This window comes from Scyliorhinus canicula, chromosome 4 (genome assembly GCF_902713615.1).
Source record: "Scyliorhinus canicula chromosome 4, sScyCan1.1, whole genome shotgun sequence".
Classification (NCBI taxonomy): domain Eukaryota; kingdom Metazoa; phylum Chordata; class Chondrichthyes; order Carcharhiniformes; family Scyliorhinidae; genus Scyliorhinus; species Scyliorhinus canicula.
This window is the reverse complement of record NC_052149.1, coordinates 2,624,123-2,647,643: the sequence shown is the minus strand read 5'-3', so window position 1 is coordinate 2,647,643 and position 23,521 is coordinate 2,624,123. Positions and strand designations below refer to the sequence as shown.

Sequence of the window (23,521 nt, the reverse complement as noted above, 5' to 3'; positions counted from 1 at the left end):
ATTTCAAGGTGAGAGGGGGAAGGTTTAAGGGAGATGTGCGTGGAAAGTCTTTTACGCAGAGGGTGGTGGTTGCCTGGAACGCTTTGCCAGCGGAGGTGGTAGAGGCGGGCACGATAGCATCATTTAATATGCATCTAGACAGGTATATGAATGGGCGGGAACAGAGGGAAGTAGACCTTGGAAAATAGGCAACAGGTTTAGATAAAGGATCTGGATTGGTGCGGGCTGGGAGGGCCGAAGGGCCTGTGCTGTAATTTTCTTTGTTCTTTGTACTTCTACAACTATCCAGACGTGGCGCAGTTGCCTAACGCAACAGCTTGCTGTGTAATTCAGCAGGTCAAAGCGATCTTTGCCCGGCATGGCATCTCATCCATTATCATGTCGGGCAATGGTCCATGCTTCAGTCATCATAAATGGACTGAGTTTGCTCGCCGGTATGACTTCAGACACATTACCTCGAGCCCGCTCTATCCTCAGTCAAATGGGAAGGCGGAGAATAGCGTACACATAGTGAAGCAGCTGCTGGCGACGGCCCTGGACAGCCGGGAAGACATGTATCTCACATTACTCAGCTACTGTTCAGCCCCACTAGTAAATGGCCTGTCACCAGCAAAGCTGCTTATGAACAGGAAGCTGCGAACACGCCTGCCCTCCATGGTGGCTCCCACATTGATGGCTCAAGAGGAAGTTGGTTCTTCAGAAACCAAAGCAGAAAGAGATCTATGATAGGTCTGCAAACACACTCTAGCCCTTTCAGATAAGGAACACCGTCAGAATTGAGGACGCCACTGGCAAAGGATGGTTGAAGCTAGCAACGGTTCACTGAGGATGGCTCACTTCAGTGCCGGAACCAACGAGTGCTCCTCAAAGTACAATGACCTTTTGTGCTTAAACCTGTAAATGAGTCTGGGTGTAATCCCAAACTGGAAGACGACACAGATTGTCAAGCACAGCCTGGGGTTAATGATGCATCTGCTGTGGTGCTGGGGGAAAGGCCAGTAATTGATGATGGCGGAGCACGCTCACTAACTCAGCCATTGCTCAGAAGGTCGACTAGAATAATACGCAAGCCAACGGAATATCCAGAAAATGTGTTTGTAAATACTCTTATCTCCAAAGGAAGGGGGATGTGACGATCATGCATATCTGTGTATAAATGTATATAACTGTACAAATGTCTAAAACTGTTCATCAGTGCAGGTATCGACAGTTATGTCCCCCTGCCAGTGGTTGGAGCCAGACATACATCTTGTGACTGACGAGACCAGGCAGTTGGTAGTACGACGGTCACACTTACAGGAACTCTCAAGAAACTGAAATATCTTTGTTTATACATTGGTCCGCGTGTTTAATAATAACTAATGGTTCTGGTTGAACATACATGTTCTGTGCATGTCTTCATGATCAGGGGAGCCATCGAACACAACGGTGATGCGCTCTCGGACGGGGAATTCTACGGGGTGTTGAGCACAGTGATCATGCAGCACTTAGTCGAGGAAAGACACACAAATGAGGAAAGAAAATTTCAAATGAGAAATCAAAGGGAAATAATATTCCCAAAAACTGGGTTTCAGTTCAATTCCAGAGAGGAGAGAGAACTCAAAACTAAAGTGCAAATCATTTATCATTAGCTGCAACAAGCAACGATTAAATTTTCCTATAAATCTTTAAACAATCACTTCAGAAAGCACAGAGTTTTAAATTGTGATAAAAGTGCCCAGTGGAGACATTCTGAACCATTGAGTGGTTTTTCAAAATTTAATCATGGGAAATGTCAGATAAAACGGCTTTGCCGATAATTCCTTGGAACCAGGAAATATTCAACAAGAGTTCCCGAGACAGAATAGGTTGAGATTCTGCTGAAGAAGAAATAAATGATGATTAATGTCCTTGTCCAGTATACAATTGACAGACATATATTCAGGCCTCAATATCTATTTGATTTTATTGTTGTAAAAGCTGCAAATGTAAAATAAACGCAGAGCAAATTAGATAATTTTTCAGCAAAGGGCAGTCAAGGGTAAAAAGTCAGAGACTTACACTTTAACCTTATTTTATGCTTCAGGTAGAACAAGAGCACATCCTGTTCCTGGTCCTTTGATCAGGAGTCACCTTCGCTCATTGATAGCCCATAAACCTCTGAGCCGCAAAGGAATGGACAAAAACCCCACTCCAGAAACATCAACATTAATCCCAGCATAAAACTCCCAGTACAATACTGAGGGAGTGCTGCACTGTCAGAGGGTCAGTACTGAGGGAGTGCTGCACTGTCAGAGGGTCAGTACTGAGGGAGTGCTGCACTGTCAGAGGGTCAGTACTGAGGGAGTGCTGCACTGTCAGAGGGTCAGTGCTGATGGAGTGCTGCACTGTCAGAGGGTCAGTACTGAGGGAGTTCTGCCCAGTCAGAGGGTCAGTACTGAGGGAATGCTGCACTGTCAGAGGGTCAGTACTGAGGGAGTGCTGCACTGTCAGAGGGTCAGTACTGAGGGAGTGCTGCACTGTCAGAAGGTCAGTACTGAGGGAGTGCTGCACTGTCAGAGGGTCAGTACTGAGGGAGTGCTGCACTGTCAGAGGGTCAGTACTGAGGGAGTGCTGCACTGTCAGAGGGTCAGTCATGAGGGAGTGCTGCACTGTCAGAGGGTCAGTACTGAGGGAGTGCTGCACTGTCAGAGGGTCAGTACTGAGGGAATGCTGCACTGTCAGAGGATCAGTACTGAGGGAGTGCTGCACTGTCAGAGAGTCAGTACTGAGGGAGTGCTGCACTGTCAGAGGGTCAGTACTGAGGGAGTGCCGCACTGTCAGAGGGTCAGTACTGAGGGAGAGCTGCACTGTCAGAGGGTCAGTACTGAGGGAGTGCTGCACTGTCAGAGGGTCAGTACTGAGGGAGTGCTGCACTGTCAGAGGGTTAGTACTGAGGGAGTGCTGCAGTCAAAGAATCAGTACTGAGGGAGTGCTGCACTGTCAGAGGGTCAGTACTGAGGGAGTGCTGCACTGTCAGAGGGTCAGTATTGAGGGAGTGCAGCACTGTCAGAGGGTCAGTACTGAGCGAGTGCCGCACTGTTAGAGGGTCAGTACTGAGGGAGCGCTGCACTGTCAGAGGGTCAGTACTGAGGGAGTGCTGCACTGTCAGAGGGTCAGTACTGAGGGAGTGCCGCACTGTCAGAGGGTCAGTACTGAGGGAGCGCTGCACTGTCAGAGGGTCAGTACTGAGGGAGTGCTGCCCAGTGTCCACAAGCCTGGCTGACAATGGATGCTACTCACTGCTGTAAAGTCCACCTCCCTGCAACTGGCCACCAGTTTCCAATCACAATTCGTGTAAACTTCCCTGAGAAAACCTGCGACTCCTGTAGATCTCCTTCCCCTTCCTCTGAACCTCACCCCTTACCGCCTTCTCCATCTCCCTCCCCTGCACAGAGCGGGGTGGCGACCCTGAGCTGCGGCCCCTCAATGAAAAACCTCCTCGTTCTCAGGGAGGAGGGGCGGCTCCTTTGCTGAATCTCAGGACACGTTTCCAGAGCTGGAATCTCGGATTCTGATGAATTAATTACAGTCACTGGGAAATCAGACAAGGGGAAGAATCTCATTGCAGAGTCACTGGGAGTTTCACAGCCACAGATATATTCACAAAAACAAACATCTATTTACACACAAACTACATCACACCTTGTGGGATTGCAGGAAAATAACTTCATCTTAATACAAAATAATCAATATACACAAACACTGTGATTGCTGCTCCCCATCCGCCCACACGGGCCTGATACAGCCCCACCCCACCCCCCACCCCCCAGCCCCACACCCCCCCAACTGCTCCCCATCCTCCCCACAGGGGCCAGATACAGCCCCCCCCCCCCAGCCCCCAGCCCCACACCCCCCCAACTGCTCCCCATCCGCCCACACCGGCCTGATACAGCCCCACCCCAACCCCCACCCCCCAGCCCCACACCCCCCCAACTGCTCCCCATCCTCCCCACAGGGGCCAGATACAGCCCCCCCCCCACCCCCCAGCCCCACACCCCCCCAACTGCTCCCCATCCTCCCCACAGGGGCCAGATACAGCCCCCCCCCCCACCCCCCAGCCCCACACCCCCCAACTGCTCCCCATCCTCCCCACAGGGGCCAGATACAGCCCCCCACCACCCCCCAGCCCCACCCCAACCCCCACCCCCCAGCCCCACACCCCCCAACTGCTCCCCATCCTCCCCACAGGGGCCAGATACAGCCCCCCACCACCCCCCAGCCCCAGCCCCACACCCCCCCAACTCCTCCCCATCCGCCCACACGGGCCTGATACAGCCCCACCCCAAGCCCCAGCCCCACACCCAACTCCTCCCCATCTGCCCACACGGGCCAGGTACAGCCCACCCCACACCACCCAACTGCTCCCCATCCGCCCACAGGGGCCTGATACAGCCCCACCCCCCCCCCCCCACCCCCAGCTGCTCCCCATCCAATCCACATGTGGCACAGGGATGGGGTTTAACATACTGAACCGTGTTGATTTTCATACTTTCATAGGATGTGGACATCGCTGTCCAGGCCAGGATTTCATGGCCATCCCTAATTGCCCTTGAAGAGGTGGTAGTGAGCTGACTTCTGTGAGTGAGAGAGTTTAAACTGTAATTGGAGCAGCAACTGAGGGAGTGCTGCACTGTCAGAGGGTCAGTACTGAGGGAGTGCCGCACTGTCAGAGGGTCAGTACTGAGAGAGGGGCGCACTGTCAGAGGGTCAGTACTGAGGGAGTGCTGCACTGTCAGAGGGTCAGTACTGAGGGAGTGCCGCACTGTCAGAGGGTCAGTACTGAGAGAGGGGCGCACTGTCAGAGGGTCAGTACTGAGGGAGTGCTGCACTGTCAGAGGGTCAGTACTGAGGGAGTGCCGCACTGTCAGAGGGTCAGTACTGAGGGAGTGCCGCACTGTCAGAGGGTCAGTACTGAGGGAGTGCTGCACTGTCAGAGGGTCAGTACTGAGATAGTGCTGCACTGTCAGAGGGTCAGTACTGAGGGAGTGCCGCACTGTCAGAGGGTCAGTACTGAGCTAGTGCTGCATTGTCAGAGGGTCAGTACTGAGGGAGTGCTGCACTGTCAGAGGGTCAGTACTGAGGGAGTGCCGCACTGTCAGAGGGTCAGTACTGAGGGAATGCTGCACTGTCAGAGGGTCAGTACTGAGGGAGTGCTGCACTGTCTGAGGGTCAGTACTGAGGGAGTGCTGCACTGTCTGAGGGTCAGTACTGAGGGAGTGCCGCACTGTCAGAGGGTCAGTACTGAGGGAGTGCTGCACTGTCAGAGGGTCAGTACTGAGGGAGTGCTGCACTGTCAGAGGGTCAGTACTAAGGGAGTGCTGCACTGTCAGAGGGTCAGTACTGAGGGAGCGCTCTACTGTCAGAGGGTCAGTACTGAGGGAGTGCTGTGCTGTGTGTGAGGGGATAAGGTGGAAGTGTTGAATTACCCCTGTGCCAGGAATGCTCACTGAATTCCCGAATGTGGGAAGCCCCAAACTGTCCCTCATATTCCATGGGTTAGTGACTCCCTGACAGAGAGGCCATGTCCCCACTCAGTAATCCCTCACAGGGAGAGGGCCACAGACAGACTGAGTTAGTGGGAATTGTCTGCAGAAGACACTGAGGAATTCCCTGTCGGAGTTTCCACCTTTTGGGTGAGGTGTTAAAGCGGGAGTTCCTGTTCTTTTAGATGGATGACCTCACTCTGTGCAGGAAGAGCAGAGGGAGTTCCCTGTCTCCCAGTGTCCTGATCAATATTTACCCCTTTAGCAACATCACAGACAGAATATCACATCATTCACAGATCGCTATTGGTTGAAATGTCCTCCAATGGCCGGAAAGCTTTGGAACGTCCTGAGCTAGTGAAAGGCGCTAGGGAAATGCAAATCCTTCCTTTGTTTCTTTGTGTCAAAGCTGAAGTTGGGATGAGTGGCTGGCGCCTGTAGAATGAATATTAGCTGCTGCCTTGGATCCGGGGGCAGTCGGAGATTCCAGTCCCCACTGACTGCTGATTCCGTCCAGGATCTGAGATGCGGTCGGTTGGCTGAGTGGGGGTCAGGTTTGTAACCCAGTTTGTCTTTCCCAGGGTGGGGTGTGTGAGGGGGGGGAGCGTGTTTTAACAGCGACACAGTAAGCCCTGGATTGTCCTGTGCTCTCTGCACCTTCCCGTGAGTGTCCACGGTGCTGGAAGCAGGTCAGAGCGGTATGTTGGCGACGATTAGCAGCGCAGTCAGTGAGAGCAGCACTTGGTGTAAGGTGGGGTCTCGGGGGGATTTCGAGACACATCCTACTGCCCCCTTCCTGCATTGGACTTTCTCACACAGGAGGCCGGTGTAGGGAGTGGGGCAGAGACACCTCCCATTGTCCTCACACACTCCTCCATTCTCACATCGTGACAGCAAGTTATCACACACTCTGGCTGAAAAAGATCACAAACAAGAAAGATCAGCTGATTGAAAATCTCCCCACATCACAGATAGTTTCAATGTCACCACTCCCAGGGTTCCACCTTCCAACAACATCCAGGCACTGAGAATAGAATAAAGATTAGGGGCTGGTTTAGCACAGTGGGCTAAACAGCTGGCTTGTAATGCAGAACAAGGCAGCAGCGCGGATTCGATTCCCGTACCGGCCTCCCTGAATAGGCGCTGGAATCTGGTGACTAGGAGCTTTTCACAGTAACTTCATTGAAGCCTACTTGTGACAATAAGTGATTATTATTGTTATTATATTAAATTTCAAAGATCTGGGGCTGAATTCTCTGACTCCCGCAGGGTCGGAGAATCGCCTGGGGCCGGCGTAAATCCCGCCCCCACCGTGGCCGGATTTCTCTGCCACCCGGGAATTGGCGGGGGGGGGGGAATCGCGCCAGTCGGTGGGCCCCCCGCGCCGGTCGATGGGCCCCCCTCGCGATTCTCCGGCCCACGATCGCCCAAAGTCCCGCCGCTGTCAGGCCTCTCCCGCCAACGTGGTTTAAACCACATCTGGTGCCGGCGGGAGCAGGCGGCGGGAGCGGGCGCCGGGGTCCTGGGGGGGCGGTGCGCGGGGCGATCCCCACGGTGGCCTGGCCCGCGATCGGGGCCCACCGATTGGCGGGCGGGCCAGTGCCACCACGGCCTCCACCATGGCGGAGGCGGAAGAGACCCCTTCCACCGCGCATGCGCCGGGGTGACGTCTGCGGCCACTGACGCTCCGGCGTACACGCGGACTCACGCCGACCGGCGAAGGCCTTTCGGCCAGCCATGGCGCCGGTCGGCGGGGCGCCAAAGGCCGTTCACGTCGGTCGGCGGGGCGCCAACCACTCTGGCGTGTGCCTAGCCCCTAAAGGTGCGGAGAATACCACACCGTTGGGTGGCCCGATGCCGGAGTGGTTGACGCCACTCCGACATGCCGGGACCCCCCGCCCCGCCGGGTAGGGGAGAATCCCAGCCCTGGTCTCTGTGAGCTTTTAGGGGGTCGAGGAAGGGAGGATGTTTCATTGGGAAGGGGTGATTATAATTGTTGGTGCTTTTTAAAATATATTTGTTTTCTGGGATTGTTGATACATATTTTGTTGTGCTGGTTGTTTATGTATAAAGTGTTCAACGTCTAATAAAAATACTTTTTAAAAAAAGAAGTGAGAGTAGGTAAAGTGACCAAAGGCTCGAGTTTTAATGAAGGGAGTGGGTCAAGAGAATAAAATTGCTGATTAAATGTTGAAGGAGAGACTGTGGATCAAATTGTCTCCCGTCGTGGTCACCATATTTTAGGGAGGATGTTGAGTCTTTCGAGAGGGTTCACTCACTAACAGCCTCTGAGTTTCCCCACAGTAACTCGATTATCCGATACTCTGCTGACACTGACACACAGAATCCGGGGTGGAGAGGGGGCAGGAGCTGGTGTGGAATGGTCTCTTACCTTGACAACCCCTGTGCCAGTAATACCCGGGCAGGCACCTGTCGCACTTGGGTCCTGTTGCACCAGCCTTACAGTCACAATATCCCGTGTCATTGCAGCGATGGTGTAATGAGCCGTCAGGATTACACTTACAGTCTGTGGAAACAAGACACACACACACACACACTACACACAGATTCCCAATCAAACACATCAACACAAAGTCAGTAACACAAATGACCGTGACCCAGGACAAGGGACGGCCAGACTCAGAGAATAAAACAAAGTCTCCAACACCTGAGAAAGAGTTTCAATGCTGCACAAACTGAGTGTACACAACCTGTGTTCCACTGTCTGGGAAACTACACACAATCAACACTGATTAACACGGCCAAGGAAAGGCAAACTAAACAATGGCTTCATTACCACAGGGTAGAATCCACCAGCAGAGAAATTATGTCAACATGGAACAAACTTGTCGATCCAATTGGAAAACTGCAAACATTTCTGTCTCCGTCATTTAGAAAGCAGAGACAGTCACTGGGTTCGGTGTAAAATAAGATATTGTGGAATGGTAGCAGAACAGAACTAACTGGAAACCTGAACAAGCTTGAGATTGTTTCTATAGAAAAGAGGAGGGCTGACGTGAAAAAGATCTTTAGAGTGATGAAAGGGTTTCATTGGAGAGATGTAAGAAGATGGACGTGAGCTACCGGCCTTGTTGCACCCGGAGTGGATCCGTGCGAGCCAGTTAGATTGTGGGAGAGGCTTGAATCAGGATCCGCGCTGGACGCCGATCTAACCGGCCCTCTCCCGCTGGCGGGTTCCGGGTCCCGCTGAGCAGGGGTACGGTTCAAGTTAATATCAATTGAGGGCAGTCTCCATCTCCAACGGACTCCTGAGATCTAACCGGCTCTCCAGCGGGAGGTCACGTGGACACCCTTTAGTGCACCTAACTAAAAACGGGAAGCTGGTGTATGGTTGCTGAGAGGATCGGAGGAGGTGAGTAGGTATCTTCGAAATCGGGAATGAAGCCCAGACACTAGAGAAGGCAGCGGCAGAGTGTCGTCACACGCTCGAGGTGGCAGCCCATGTTCAGGGGTCGGCCCCACACCCTGAGCATCTGGTCGCTCACCAGGTTGGGGAGGGACCCAGTAGGGGAGGCCAGCGACGGCCTCAGGTGTACAGGCATCGTTGTTCGTTTGAGGAGATGACAGGTGGCATGTGCCACCGGAAGCTCTGCCTCAACACGGAGACGGTGCAGCACCTGTGCCATGTCCTTGCAGTCTTGGCACCACGTGGAGGAGGGGGATACCCATTTACAGTGGCTGTCAAGGACACCACAACCCTGCATATCAGTGCCTCGGATTTATTCCAGGGCTCGAGCGGGGATTGTGTGGCATTTCACAACCTACAGCCCGCAATGCGTCCATGAAGTCACAGATGCCCTGTCTGCCTGGTCAGCAGGATTCTCCGCCATTGCCGGAATGCCCCAGGTCTGGGAAATAGTGTTTTTAATTTAGAGTACCCAATTATGTTTTCCCCAATTATGGGGCAATTTAGCGTGGGCAATCCACCTACCCTGCCCATCTTCGGGTGGTGGGGGTCAAACCCACGCAGACACAGGGATAATGTGCAAACTCCACACGGACAGTGACCCGGGGCCGGGATTCGAAGCTGGATATTCAGAAAGGTTGAGACAGATCCCATTGCTAAGGAATGGTTGGCCCAGGCCCCATTATTAGAAAAACGTTGGACTTGGCCCGATTGTTAAGATAAGCTTGGACCAGGTGTCATCGCGAGGGAAACATTGGACCAGCCTCATCGCTGGAGAATGGTTGGACCAGATCCCATATTTAGAGAAAGGTTGGACCAGGCCTCATATTTAGGGAAAGGTGGGACCAAACCCCTTCACTAAGGAAAGGTTGAACCAGGCCCCAATTACTAGGGAATGGTCGGACCCGGCCCCGTTACTAGGGAAAGGTTTGACCAGGCCCCAATTACTAGGGAAAGGTTGGACCAGGCCCCAATTACTAGGGAATGGTCGGACCCGGCCCCGTTACTAGGGAAAGGTTTGACCAGGCCCCAATTACTAGGGAATGGTCGGACCCGGCCCCGTTACTAGGGAAAGGTTTGACCAGGCCCCGTTACTAGGGAAAGGTTTGACCAGGCCCCATTACTAGGGAAAGGTTTGACCAGGCCCCGTTACTAGGGAAAGGTTTGACCAGGCCCCGTTACTAGGGAAATGTTTGACCAGGCCCCATTACTAGGGAAAGGTTTGACCAGGCCCCATTACTAGGGAAAGGTTGGACCAGGCCCCATTACTAGGGAAAGGTTGGACCAGGCCCCATTATTAGGTAAAGGTTTGACCAGGCCCCATTATTAGGTAAAGGTTTGACCAGGCCCCGTTACTAGGGAAAGGTTTGACCAGGCCCCATTATTAGGTAAAGGTTTGACCAGGCCCCGTTACTAGGGAAAGGTTTGACCCGGCCCCATTACTAGGGAAAGGTTTGACCAGGCTCCATTATTAGGGAAAGGTTTGACCAGGCCCCGTTACTAGGGAAAGGTTGGACCAGGCCCCGTTACTAGGGAAAGGTTTGACCAGGCCCCGTTACTAGGGAAAGGTTTGACCAGGCCCCGTTACTAGGGAAAGGTTTGACCAGGCCCCGTTACTAGGGAAAGGTTTGACCAGGCCCCGTTACTAGGGAAAGGTTGGACCAGGCCCCGTTACTAGGGAAAGGTTTGACCAGGCCCCATTACTAGGGAAAGGTTTGACCAGGCCCCGTTACTAGGGAAAGGTTGGACCAGGCCCCGTTACTAGGGAAAGGTTTGACCAGGCTCCATTATTAGGGAAAGGTTTGACCAGGCCCCGTTACTAGGGAAAGGTTTGACCAGGCCCCGTTACTAGGGAAAGGTTTGACCAGGCCCCATTACTAGGGAAAGGTTGGACCAGGCCCCGTTACTAGGGAAAGGTTGGACCAGGCCCCGTTACTAGAGAAAGGTTGGACCAGGCCCCATTACTAGGGAAAGGTTGGACCAGGCCCCGTTACTAGGGAAAGGTTTGACCAGGCCCCATTACTAGGGAAAGGTTTGACCAGGCCCCGTTACTAGGGAAAGGTTTGACCCGGCCCCATTACTAGGGAAAGGTTTGACCAGGCCCCGTTACTAGGGAAAGGTTTGACCAGGCCCCGTTACTAGGGAAATGTTTGACCAGGCCCCGTTACTAGGGAAATGTTTGACCAGGCCCCGTTACTAGGGAAAGGTTTGACCAGGCCCCGTTACTAGGGAAATGTTTGACCAGGCTCCATTATTAGGGAAAGGTTTGACCAGGCCCCGTTACTAGGGAAATGTTTGACCAGGCCCCGTTACTAGGGAAAGGTTTGACCAGGCCCCGTTACTAGGGAAAGGTTTGACCAGGCCCCGTTACTAGGGAAATGTTTGACCAGGCCCCGTTACTAGGGAAATGTTTGACCAGGCCCCGTTACTAGGGAAAGGTTGGACCAGGCCCCGTTACTAGGGAAATGTTTGACCAGGCCCCGTTACTAGGGAAATGTTTGACCAGGCCCCGTTACTAGGGAAATGTTTGACCAGGCCCCGTTACTGGGGAAAGGTTTGACCAGGCCCCGTTACTAGGGAAATGTTTGACCAGGCCCCGTTACTGGGGAAAGGTTTGACCAGGCCCCGTTACTAGGGAAATGTTTGACCAGGCCCCGTTACTAGGGAAATGTTTGACCAGGCCCCGTTACTAGGGAAAGGTTTGACCAGGCCCCGTTACTAGGGAAATGTTTGACCAGGCCCCGTTACTAGGGAAATGTTTGACCAGGCCCCGTTACTAGGGAAAGGTTTGACCAGGCCCCGTTACTAGGGAAATGTTTGACCAGGCCCCGTTACTAGGGAAAGGTTTGACCAGGCCCCGTTACTAGGGAAAGGTTTGACCAGGCCCCGTTACTAGGGAAAAGTGGACCAGGCCCCGTTACTAGGGAAAAGTGGACCAGGCCCCGTTACTAGGGAAAGGTGGACCAAGACCCATTACTGGGGAAGGTAAATCAGATACCCATTACTATGGAATGATTGGAATAGGCTGTTGTTAGGAAAAAGTGAACCAGGCCCCATTAATAATAATAATCTTCATTGTCACAAGTACGCTTACATTAACACTGCAATTAAGTTACTGTGAAAAGCCCCAAGCTGCCACATACCAGTGCCTCTTCAGGTACACAGAGGGAGAATTCAGAATTCTTAGCTGGTATTGGAATTGAACCTGCGCTGCTGGCCTTGTTCTGCATCACAAACCAGCTGATTAGCCCACTGAGCTAAACCAGCCCCCCTACTAGGGTAAGGTTGGACCAGGCCCTGTTACTAGGGTAAGGTTAGTCCAGATCGTGTTACTAGGGTATGGTTGGATCAGGCCCTGTTACTAGGGTAAGGTTGCACCAGGTCCCTTTTACTCGGGTAAGGTTAGACGAGGTCGTGTTACTAGGGTAAGGTTAGATCAGGCCCTGTTACTAGGGTAAGGTTGGATCAGGCCCTGTTACTAGGGTATGGTTGCACCAGGTCCTGTTACTAGGGTAAGGTTGCACCAGGTCCCTTTTACTCGGGTAAGGTTAGACGAGGTCGTGTTACTAGGGTAAGGTTAGTCCAGATCGTGTTACTAGGGTAAGGTTAGACCAGGTCGTGTTACTAGGGTAAGGTTAGACCAGGTCCCTTTTACTCGGGTAAGGTTAGACGAGGTCGTGTTACTAGGGTAAGGTTAGTCCAGATCGTGTTACTAGGGTAAGGTTAGACCAGGTCGTGTTACTAGGGTAAGGTTGGATCAGGCCCTGTTACTAGGGTAAGGTTGGACCAGGCCCTGTTACTAGGGTAAGGTTGGACCAGGCCCTGTTACTAGGGTAAGGTTGGACCAGGCCCTGTTACTAGGGGAAGGTTGCACCAGGTCCTGTTACTAGGGTACGGTTGGACCAGGCCCTGTTACTAGGGTAAGGTTGGACCAGGCCCTGTTACTAGGGGAAGGTTGCACCAGGTCCTGTTACTAGGGTAAGGTTGGATCAGGCCCTGTTACTAGGGTAAGGTTGGATCAGGCCCTGTTACTAGGGTAAGGTTGCACCAGGTCCCTTTTACTCGGGTAAGGTTAGACGAGGTCGTGTTACTAGGGTAAGGTTAGTCCAGATCGTGTTACTAGGGTAAGGTTAGACCAGGTCCTGTTACTAGGGTAAGGTTGGATCAGGCCCTGTTACTAGGGTAAGGTTGGATCAGGCCCTGTTACTAGGGTAAGGTTGCACCAGGTCCCTTTTACTCGGGTAAGGTTAGACGAGGTCGTGTTACTAGGGTAAGGTTAGTCCAGATCGTGTTACTAGGGTAAGGTTAGACCAGGTCCTGTTACTAGGGTAAGGTTGGATCAGGTCGTGTTACTAGGGTAAGGTTAGACGAGGTCGTGTTACTAGGGTAAGGTTAGTCCAGATCGTGTTACTACGGTAAGGTTAGACCAGGTCCTGTTACTAGGGTAAGGTTAGACCAGGTCCTGTTACTAGGGTAAGGTTGGATCAGGCCCTGTTACTAGGGTAAGGTTGGATCAGGCCCTGTTACTAGGGTAAGGTTGCACCAGGTCCTGTTACTAGGGTAAGGTTAGACCAGGTCCTGTTACTAGGGTAAGGTTAGACCAGGTCCTGTTACTAGGGTAAGGTTAGACCAGGTCGTGTTACTAGGGTAAGGTTGGATCAGGCCCTGTTACTAGGGTACGGTTAGACCAGGTCCTGTTACTAGGGTAAGGTTAGACCAGGTCCTGTTACTAGGGTAAGGTTAGACCAGGTCGTGTTACTAGGGTAAGGTTAGACCAGGTCGTGTTACTAGGGTAAGGTTGGATCAGGCCCTGTTACTAGGGTAAGGTTAGACCAGGTCGTGTTACTAGGGTAAGGTTAGACCAGGCCCTGTTACTAGGGTAAGGTTAGACCAGGTCGTGTTACTAGGGTATGGTTGGATCAGGCCCTGTTACTAGGGTAAGGTTGGATCAGGTCCTGTTACTAGGGTAAGGTTAGACCAGGTCGTATTACTAGGGTAAGGTTGGATCAGGCCCTGTTACTAGGGTAAGGTTAGACCAGGTCGTGTTACTAGGGTAAGGTTAGACCAGGTCGTGTTACTAGGGTAAGGTTAGACCAGGTCGTGTTACTAGGGTAAGGTTAGACCAGGTCGTGTTACTAGGGTACGGTTAGATCAGGTCGTGTTACTAGGGTATGGTTGGATCAGGCCCTGTTACTAGGGTAAGGTTAGACCAGGTCGTGTTACTAGGGTAAGGTTGGATCAGGTCGTGTTACTAGGGTATGGTTGGATCAGGCCCTGTTACTAGGGTAAGGTTAGACCAGGCCCTGTTACTAGGGTAAGGTTGGACCAGGTCCCTTGGCTTAGAAAAGATTGCACCAAGCCCCATTGGCGAATGTAGGAACTTCAGATATATTGTCTTATGATTATTTGGTGCAGTAAGGGTTAAAAGCCTGAGTTGGTGTGTTTGTGACCAGTCAGATGTTTCAAAAAAACTAATCCTGATTTAAAAGATAACTATGGTTTTGGGAGTCAGAGGTGTGAATAAAGTATTGGAAAAGCTTGGGCTAATGGATTATAATTCCCTGTGGAGTAGTTAGTCAGACACATTGGGTGGGTTTCTCCGACCCCCCCTCCGGTTCGGAGAATGCTCAGGGGGGGGCACGTGAATCTCGCCCCACCGCTCCGATGCCGGCTGCCGTATTTTCGGGCAGGGGGGGATTCACGCCATGCCGGTCGGGGGCTGTTGGCAGCTCCCTCCTCCCGGCAATTTTCCGGGCCCGGATGGACCGAGCTGCCGCCCGTTTTTGGCCAGTCCCGCCGGCGTGGATTGGAGATGGTCCCACACGGCAGGACCTGGCAGGTATGTTGGCTGCTGCGATCCTCAGGAAGGCGCCGGGGGGGGGGATCCGATCCCGGGGGCAGCCTCCACGGTGGCCTGGCCCGCGATCGGGGCCCACCGATCTGCCGGCGGGTCTGTGCCATGGGGGCACTTCTTCCTTTCGTGCCGGCCCCTGTAGGGCTCCACCATGGCCGGCACAGAGAAGACACCCCCCTGCACATGCGGCAGTATACGCCGGTCAGTCTGCGCATGCGCGGACCCATGCCGGCGGTTCTGCGCATGCGCTAACTCGCGCAGTCCCTTCAGTGCTGGCTGGTGCGGCGCCAAGCCCTACGGCGCTGGCCTAGCTCCCAGAAGTGCGGAGAATTCTGCTACTTCCAGTTGCCCGACACCGGAGTGGTTCCCGACGTTTTTGATGCCGACGTCGGGCCATCGCGCCGATCGCGGAGAATCCCGCCCATTGTGTTCAGTTGGTAGAATCATAGAATTTACAGTGCAGAAAGAGCCCATTCAGCCCATCGAGTCTGCACCACTCACCGGAAAGAGCACCCCAGCTAAGCCCATGCCTCCATCCTATCCCCATAACCCAGCAACCCCGCCTAACTTTTTGGACGCTAAGGGGCAATTTAGCGCGGCCAATCCACCGAACCTGCACATCTTTCGGGTCTTCTGGGAGGAAACCGGAGCACCCTGAGGAATCCCACACAGACACGGGGAGAACGTGCGGACTCCGCACAGACAGTGACCCGAGGCTGGAATCGAACCAGAGTCTCTGAAGCTGTGAGGCAGCAGTGCTAACCACTGTGCTACCATGCCACCCCAAGGTGGTGCTGGAGGTACTGGAGTACCAGGCGTTTTGACAGAAAAGCAGACAGTTCAGCTCTGGAGATGCAAGTCAAACAGTTGCTGAAGACTTCAGCGAGAGGTCCTGCATTGTCCTGACAGGATTCAGGTCTGTCGCTTAAAACAGTCCCAAAGAACATCTTTAACCGAGTTTGCCTGGGTCTGTTATTTGCATTTAAAGCAGATTGAGAGCTGAGATGGCTTAGCTGTTTGAGTGAGTAAAGATAATAGTTAAGGGTTATTGTGTGACTGTATTAATTAGCATTGTTTAAGAGGTGATTGTAAGATATTTTATCATAGAATTTACTGTGCACAAGGAGGCCATTCGGCCCATCGAGTCTGCACCGGCTCTTGGAAAGAGCACCCTACCCAAGGTCAACACCTCCACCCTATCCCCATAACCCAGTAACCCCCCCAACACTAAGGGCAATTTTGGACACGAAGGGCAATTTATCATGGCCAATCCACCTAACCTGCTTTGGACTGTGGGAGGAAACCGGAGCACCCGGAGGAAACCCACGCACACACGGGGAGGATGTGTAGCCTCCTCACAGACAGTGACCCAAGCCAGAATCGAACCTGGGACCCTAGAGCTATGAAGCAGTTGTGCTATCCACAATGCTACCGTGCTGCCCATTTTCGAGTATGATGTTAAAGATTATAACACTACGTTCATAATAAAGTTTGTTTTAATTTACCATATCCCTATTTCTTAGCGTAATTACTCCTGGAGTGAGGTACCTTTCCTCATTGTCTGACAAATTTAAAATAAAATATTGGGGTTTCTGTCTGGTGTCCTAGTTGCTGTTGGGATCTGGTCCACTGCCAATAATACCCCATCTCTAGGAAGTAGTTGGGCCAGGCCCCATTGCTAATGAATGGTTGGACTGGGTCTCATTACTAAGGAAAGGTTGGACCAGGCCCCATCAGTAGGGAAAGGTTGGACCAGACCTCATCGCTAGGGAAAGGTTGGACCAGACCTCATCGCTAGGGAAAGCCTGGATCAGGCCCCATTGCTAGGGAAAGTCTGGACCAGACCCCATGTCGAGGGAAAGGTTGGACCAGGCCCCATCAGTAGGGAAAGGTTGGACCTGACCTCATCACTAGGGAAAGGTTGGACCAGCCCTCATCCCTGGGGAAAGGTTGGACCAGACCTCATCACTAGGGAAAGGTTGGACCAGACCTCATCACTAGGGAAAGGTTGGACCAGACCTCATCACTAGGGAAAGGTTGGACCAGGCCCCATTGCTAGGGAAAGTCTGGACCAGACCCCATGTCGAGGGAAAGGTTGGACCAGGCCGCATCACTAAGGAATGGTTGGAGCTGACCCCATCACTAGATAAAGATTGGACCACGCCTCATTACTATGGAAATGTTGTACCAGACCTCATAGCTAGGGAAAGGTTGGACCAGCCCTCATCCCTGGGGAAAGGTTGGACCAGACCTCATCGCTAGGGAAAGGTTGGACCAGCCCTCATCCCTGGGGAAAGGTTGGACCAGACCTCATCGCTAGGGAAAGGTTGGACCAGGCCCCATCGCTAGGGAAAGGTTGGACCAGGCCCCATCGCTAGGGAAAGGTTGGACCAGACCCCATCACTAGGGAAAGGTTGGACCAGACCCCATCACTAGGGAAAGGTTGACCCAGGCCCCATCGCTAGGGAAAGGTTGGACCAGGCACCATCGCTAGGGAAAGGTTGGACCAGACCCCATCACTAGGGAAAGGTTGGACCAGGCCCCATCGCTGGGGAAAGGTTGGACCAGACCCCATCGCTGGGGAAAGGTTGGACCAGGCCCCATCGCTAGGGAAAGGTTGGACCAGGCCCCATCGCTAGGGAAAGGTTGGACCAGACCCCATCACTAGGGAAAGGTTGGACCAGGCCCCATCGCTAGGGAAAGGTTGGACCAGGCCCCATCGCTAGGGAAAGGTTGGACCAGGCCCCATCGCTAGGGAAAGGTTGGACCAGGCCCCATCGCTAGGGAAAGGTTGGACCAGGCCTCATTGCTAGGGAAAGGTTGGACCAGGCCCCATCGCTAGGGAAAGGTTGGACCAGGCCTTATCACTAGGGAAAGGTTAGCCCAGGCCTCATCGCTAGGGAAAGGTTGGCCCAGGCCCCATCGCTAGGGAAAGCTTGGACCAGACCTCATCACTAGGGAATGATTGGACCAGGCCTCATCCCTGGGGAAAGGTTGGACCAGGCCCCATTGCTCGGGAAAGGTTGGACCAGGCCCCATCGCTAAGGAAAGGTTGGACCAGGCCCCATTGCTCGGGAAAGGTTGGACCAGGCCCCATCGCTAAGGAAACGTTGGACCAGGCCCCATCGCTAAGGAAAGGTTGGCCCAGGCCCCATCGCTAAGGAAAGGTTGGACCAGGCCCCATTGCTCGGGAAAGGTTGGACCAGGCTTTATCACTAGGGAAAAGTTGGACCAGGCCCCATCGCTAGGGAAAGGTTGGACCAGGCCTTATCACGAGGGAATGATTGGACCAGGCCCCATCGCTAGGGAAAGGTTGGACCAGGCCTCATCGCTAGGGAAAGGGTGGCCCAGGCCTCATCCCTGGGGAAAGGTTGGACCAGGCCTCATCGCTAGGGAAGGGTTGTCCCAGGCCTTATCACTATGGAAAGGTTGGAACAGGCCTCATTGCTCGCGAAAGGTTGGACCAGGCCCCATCGCTAGGGAAATGTTGGACCAGGCCCCATCACTAGGGAAAGGTTGGCCCAAGTCCCATCGCTGGGGAAAGGTTAGCCCAGGCCCCATCGCTGGGGAAAGGTTGGCCCAGGCCCAATCGCTAGGGAAAGGTTGACCCAGGCCCCATCGCGAGGGAAAGGTTGACCCAGGCCCCATCACTGGGGAAAGGTTGGACCAGGTCTTATCACTAGGGAAAGGTTAGCCCAGGCCCCATTGGTAGGGAAAGGTTGACCAGGCCCCATTGCTAGGGAAAGGTTGACCCAGGCCCCATCACTAGGGAAAGGTTGACCCAGGCCCCATCGCTAGGGAAAGGTTAGCCCAGGCCCCATTGGTAGGGAAAGGTTGACCAGGCCCCATTGCTAAGGAAAGGTTGAACCAGGCCCCATCACTAGGGAAAGGGAACAGATTTATGGTGCTATTTTTCTCAGCACTGTTGAAGTTATTATATTTGTTTCCTGTGTTGGTTTGAAAGCAGACGGATGAATGAAGGAGGTGAGAGTGGAGATTATATCAGGAACTGACCTAAGCAAACGTTGTGATGGTCCAGCTGTGCTGAAGGGTTTCGATGGTGACCCAGCCGACATAACTGGCAGTGTTGGCCTCGAGTGTTGTGTTTACAGTTCACACAAACGGCAGTGCTGAGCAGATCAAGGTAACTGCACCGCTTCGAGTGGCCGAAACATTGGCAGTCTTGCAAGGAAAAGACAGAGAGTGTAGACGGGGTGAAGGTGGGAAACAGACTGGGAATGGGTCACATGCTGCAGGAATGGGAGGTGGGAAGGAAATGGCTGCAATGGGAGGGAGGGAATATCCAGGTTTTAGCCCTGAAGGGAGAACATCAGATTGGGGTCACGTTACTGTTTACATTCAATCAGCAGGTGGCAGTGGATGAACCCAGTCGCGGGTTTAGAGATTCCTGTGTCGGGTTTCATACAGTTCGGACAAATGAGGACCCTTTCTGACTCGGCAAAGTGGGAAACATTCTCAAAGCTGAGTCAGAAAGTCGAGAATTCTGGTCCCACCAGAGACCAGAGTGTGAAAAATGTAAACAAAAATCACCCAGCATAATGAGAGAAAGCTGCACGGTCAGAGGGTCAATACTGAGGGAGAGCTGCACTGTCAGAGGGTCAATACTGAGGGAGTGCTGTACTGTCAGAGGGTCAATACTGAGGGAGAGCTGCACTGTCAGAGGGTCAGTACTGAGGGAGTGCTGCATTGTCAGTGGGTCAGTACTGAGGGAGTGCCGCACTGTCAGAGGGTCAGTACTGAGGAAGTGTTACACTGTTAGGGTGTCAGTACTGGGGGAGCGCTGCACTGTCAGAGGGTCAGTACTGAGGGAGTGCCGCACTGTCAGAGGGTCAGTACTGAGCGAGTGCTGCACTGTCAGAGGGTCAGTACTGAGGGAGTGCTGCACTGTCAGAGGGTCAGTACTGAGGGAGTGCTGCACTGTCAGAGGGTCAGTACTGAGGGAGTGCTGCACTGTCAGAGGGTCAGTACTGAGGGAGTGCTGCACTGTCAGAGGGTCAGTACTGAGGGAGTGCTGCACTGTCAGAGGGTCAGTACTGAGGGAGTGCTGCACTGTCAGAGGGTCAGTACTGAGGGAGTGCTGCACTGTCAGAGGGTCAGTACTGAGGGAGTGCCGCACTGTCAGAGGGTCAGTACTGAGGGAGTGCTGCACTGTCAGAGGGTCAGTACTGAGGGAGTGCTGCACTGTCAGAGGGTCAGTACTGAGGGAGTGCCGCACTGTCAGAGGGTCAGTACTGAGGGAGTGCTGCACTGTCAGAGGGTCAGTACTGAGGGAGTGCCGCACTGTCAGAGGGTCAGTAGTGAGTCGTCGCTGTATAAATGGCAGTTGCTGTTCTCTCGATCCGTCATATTCTTTGTCATTTCCTACCTTGTGTTGTCTCCACGTCCTTTCGAGCTGAGATACTTTGCTGCGTGTGACCCCGATGTGAGTCAGCTGCAATGTGTCAGGAAGAATCTGCAATTACTGACCTGGGCTGTAGAATGACTCCGTTCTGAACACAGGACTGTCTGTGTTCACACTCACACTGTGTTCACACTCACACTGTGTTCACACTGCCTCCCACAGCAAGACAGTCGCGGGGATAAGCAAAGAGATGTTTCTATCTCCTCTTTAGCATCAATGGGATAGAACCTGACACTGAGACATGGCAGAAGGAACTCAGACAGGGGAACTGACCCTCGGTCAGTGAGGGAGATTTCCAGGAGAATCGTTAAAGGACAGAGGGAGGAGGAGGTTTTCGGGAGAGAATTCCAAAGCTTCAGGCAACTGATGTCCCCATTGCTCTAAACCACAAACCCTGTCAGTCTGAGAAGGTTTGGTCATTCTCGGTCAGTATTGTCAGTTACACTCACTCTCTGTCAGTGTGAGTTACACTCACTCTGGGTCACTCTGGGTCAGTTTGGGAGGTATGGTCACTCTGGGTCAGTTTGGGAGTTATGGTCACTCTGGGTCAGTTTGGGAGTTATCGTCACTCTGGGTCAGTCTGGGTCAGTTTGGGAGTTATGGTCACTCTGGGTCAGTCTGGGAGTTATGGTCACTATCGGTCAGTTTGGGAGTTATGGTCACTCTGGATCAGTTTGGGAGTTATGGTCACTCTGGGTCAGCTTGGGAGTTATGGTCACTCTGGGTCAGTTTGGGAGTTACACTCACTCTGGGTCAGTTTGGGAGTTATGGTCACTCTGGGTCAGTTTGGGAGTTATGGTCACTCTGGGTCAGTTTGAGAGTTATGGTCACTCTGGGTCAGTTTGGGAGTTATGGTCACTCTGGGTCAGTTGGGAGTTATGGTCACTCTGGTCAGTTTGGGAGTTATGGTCACTCTGGGTCAGTTTGGGAGTTATGGTCACTCTGGGTCAGTTTGGGAGTTATGGTCACTCTGGGTCAGTTTGGGAGTTATGGTCACTCTGGGTCAGTTTGGGTGTTATGGTCACTCTGGGTCAGTTTAGGGAGACAGTGATTCTCAGTCAGTTTGGGAGTTATGGTCACTATCGGTCAGTTTGGGAGTCATGGTCACTCTGGGTCAGTCTGGGAGTTATGGTCACTCTGGGTCAGTCTGGGAGTTATGGTCACTCGGAAGAAGACCAACTACCTCTAATGAACTACCAGAGTAAGTTACCACCTCTCTACTGGCATCAGCTCCGCCTGCCACCCTCACATTCCCAATCCACTCCCAATACGCTGGGTTAAATCGCTGGCTTTGAAAGCAGACCAAGGCAGGCCAGCAGCACGGTTCAATTCCCGTACCAGCCTTCCCGAACAGGCGCCGGAATGTGGCGACTAGGGGCTTTTCACAGTAACTTCATTGAAGCCTACTCGTGACAATAAACGATTTTCACTTTCAATAAATCACCGGCTGACAGCTCGCTCCCTCCCCACATCAAATCCTCATGCTTGTTCTTCAGCACACCCTGGCACCTACCAGCACAACCCCTTCACGTCCAGTTTCCGTGCCCTCACTTGCCACCTGCTATAGACCCCCCTCCTGACCCATCAAAATGCCTTTTATTGTCCCCACAGGAGAGGATAGCTTGTATAAGCAGGAAAGGGCCAAGATGGGGGGAGCAGAGTACCGGAGGTCCACAAACTCACCCCCTACGAGCCCTGGAAATTGCGGAATTGTCCGAGGAGGGAATGGTCACCGACAGCGAAGTTGGCCTGTGCCAGAGAGGGGAGGGTTCCACTGCCCCTTTGCCAAGTGAGTTGTTCATGTCAGTCAAAATGATCCTTCCCTCTCACTGACCACATGTCCACATGTCTCACAGGATCGCCACCTGATCAAGCCGGGCCAACCAGAGTCGAAACCACCCCCCCTCCCCCCTCCCTCATCCCCCCTCCACCACCCAAGAGACCAACTCGGAGGAGAGCTCCGCAGAGACCACCATCGAGGCGTCACAGCTGTCACCCCCACATTCCCCCGAGCGCACAGACACGCACCTCGCTGGGCAACATTATCCCAGAGCTGATACAGATGGTAGGACACGGCTGTGTGACGCGGGGGCAGGAAGCGGGGTGTAGAGGGGTGGAGGGAGGGTAGGGTGAGTTGACGGACAAAGCCTCGTCCAATGAGAACTGGGTGAGGATGAGGGTTGCCCTGATCCTCTGGGCAAGCTGGCCAATGACCGCCTGTCCTTCACCCTCAGTCCCTCCTGTGGGCTTCCCCAGCCTCGTCCTCCTGTTCCGTCTCCTCCTCCTCAGCCGATGCCGCATATCTCACCTCCCCCTTCACCATGTCACCACGCTACTGTGCCAGGTTGTGACCGGCACAGCAAACCACCAGAAAATGGGAACCCCTCTGGGGTGGACTGCAGGGCACCACCAGAGTGGCCCAGGCATCGGAACTGCATTTCTAACAGTACGATGCACCGCTCAATGACAGCACAGGTGGCAACATGGGCCTCATTATATTGGGTCTCAGACTCTAGCCTCCGCTCTGGCATCATCAGCTAGGACCTCTGCGGGTATCTCTAATCCCCAACAGCCAACCCGTCATCTGGAACGGTCCTCAAAGATGCTGGGGATCTCCGGGTGACCCAGGATGTAGCTGCAATGCAGGCTCCCTGGGAAGCATGTACACTCATGCATGACACAGAGGTGGTGGATGTACACGGGTTGAACGGCCAGGGACTGGAACCCTTGTTAATGATGCCCAGTGCGCGCAAGGTGACATCCGTGCCATTAATTACTTTATTTAAATAAAGAGACTTTGGGCCGCTCCGATGCAAAGGGACCTGGTTGTCCTTGTGCATCAGTCACAGAAAACGAGCATGCAGGTAGAGCAGATAATAAAGAAAGTGAATGGCATGTTGGCATTTATAGCAAAAGTAATTGAGTAATCTTTATTGTCACAAGTAGGCTTACATTAACACTGCAATGAAGTTACTGTGAAAAGCCCCTAGTCACCACATTCCGGCGCCTGTTTGGGAACACAGAGGGAGAATTCAGAATTCTCAGCTGGTACGGGAATGGAACCCGTGCTGCTGGCCTTGTTCTGCATCAAAATCCAACTGTCTAGCCCACTGAGCTAAACCACCCCACCCCCCGTATAAGGTAAGGAAGTGTTGCTGCAACTATACAAGGCATTGGTGAGACCGCACCTGGAGTATTGTGCACAGTTTTGGGCCCCTTATTTGAGGAAAGATGTAGTGGCATTGGAGGCAGTTGAGAGGAGGTTCCCTAGATTGATTCCTGAGATGAGGGGTTTGTCGAGGAGAGATGGAACA

At 53.2% G+C, this 23,521-nt stretch overlaps 1 protein-coding gene across 5 annotated transcripts in view; it reads right to left on the bottom strand.

Moving 5' to 3' along the window:
- Window positions 1–5,317: 5,317 nt before the first annotated feature.
- The window catches only part of LOC119964301 (netrin-G1-like), a 728,862-nt gene continuing 710,658 nt past the window's right edge, over window positions 5,318–23,521 (bottom strand). For 2 of the 5 annotated variants that reach the window (XM_038793578.1, XM_038793577.1), the window contains exons 6-9: window positions 20,172–20,237; window positions 18,800–18,967; window positions 7,897–8,031; window positions 5,318–6,418 (exon numbers count right to left, since the gene is read on the bottom strand). In XM_038793578.1, coding sequence (XP_038649506.1) covers window positions 6,195–6,418; window positions 7,897–8,031; window positions 18,800–18,967; window positions 20,172–20,237 — 593 coding nt within the window. In that variant the 3' untranslated portion in view covers window positions 5,318–6,194. The remainder of the gene's footprint in view (window positions 6,419–7,896; window positions 8,032–18,799; window positions 18,968–20,171; window positions 20,238–23,521) is intronic. The other 3 variants (XM_038793581.1, XM_038793579.1, XM_038793582.1) reach the window with 3 other exon arrangements.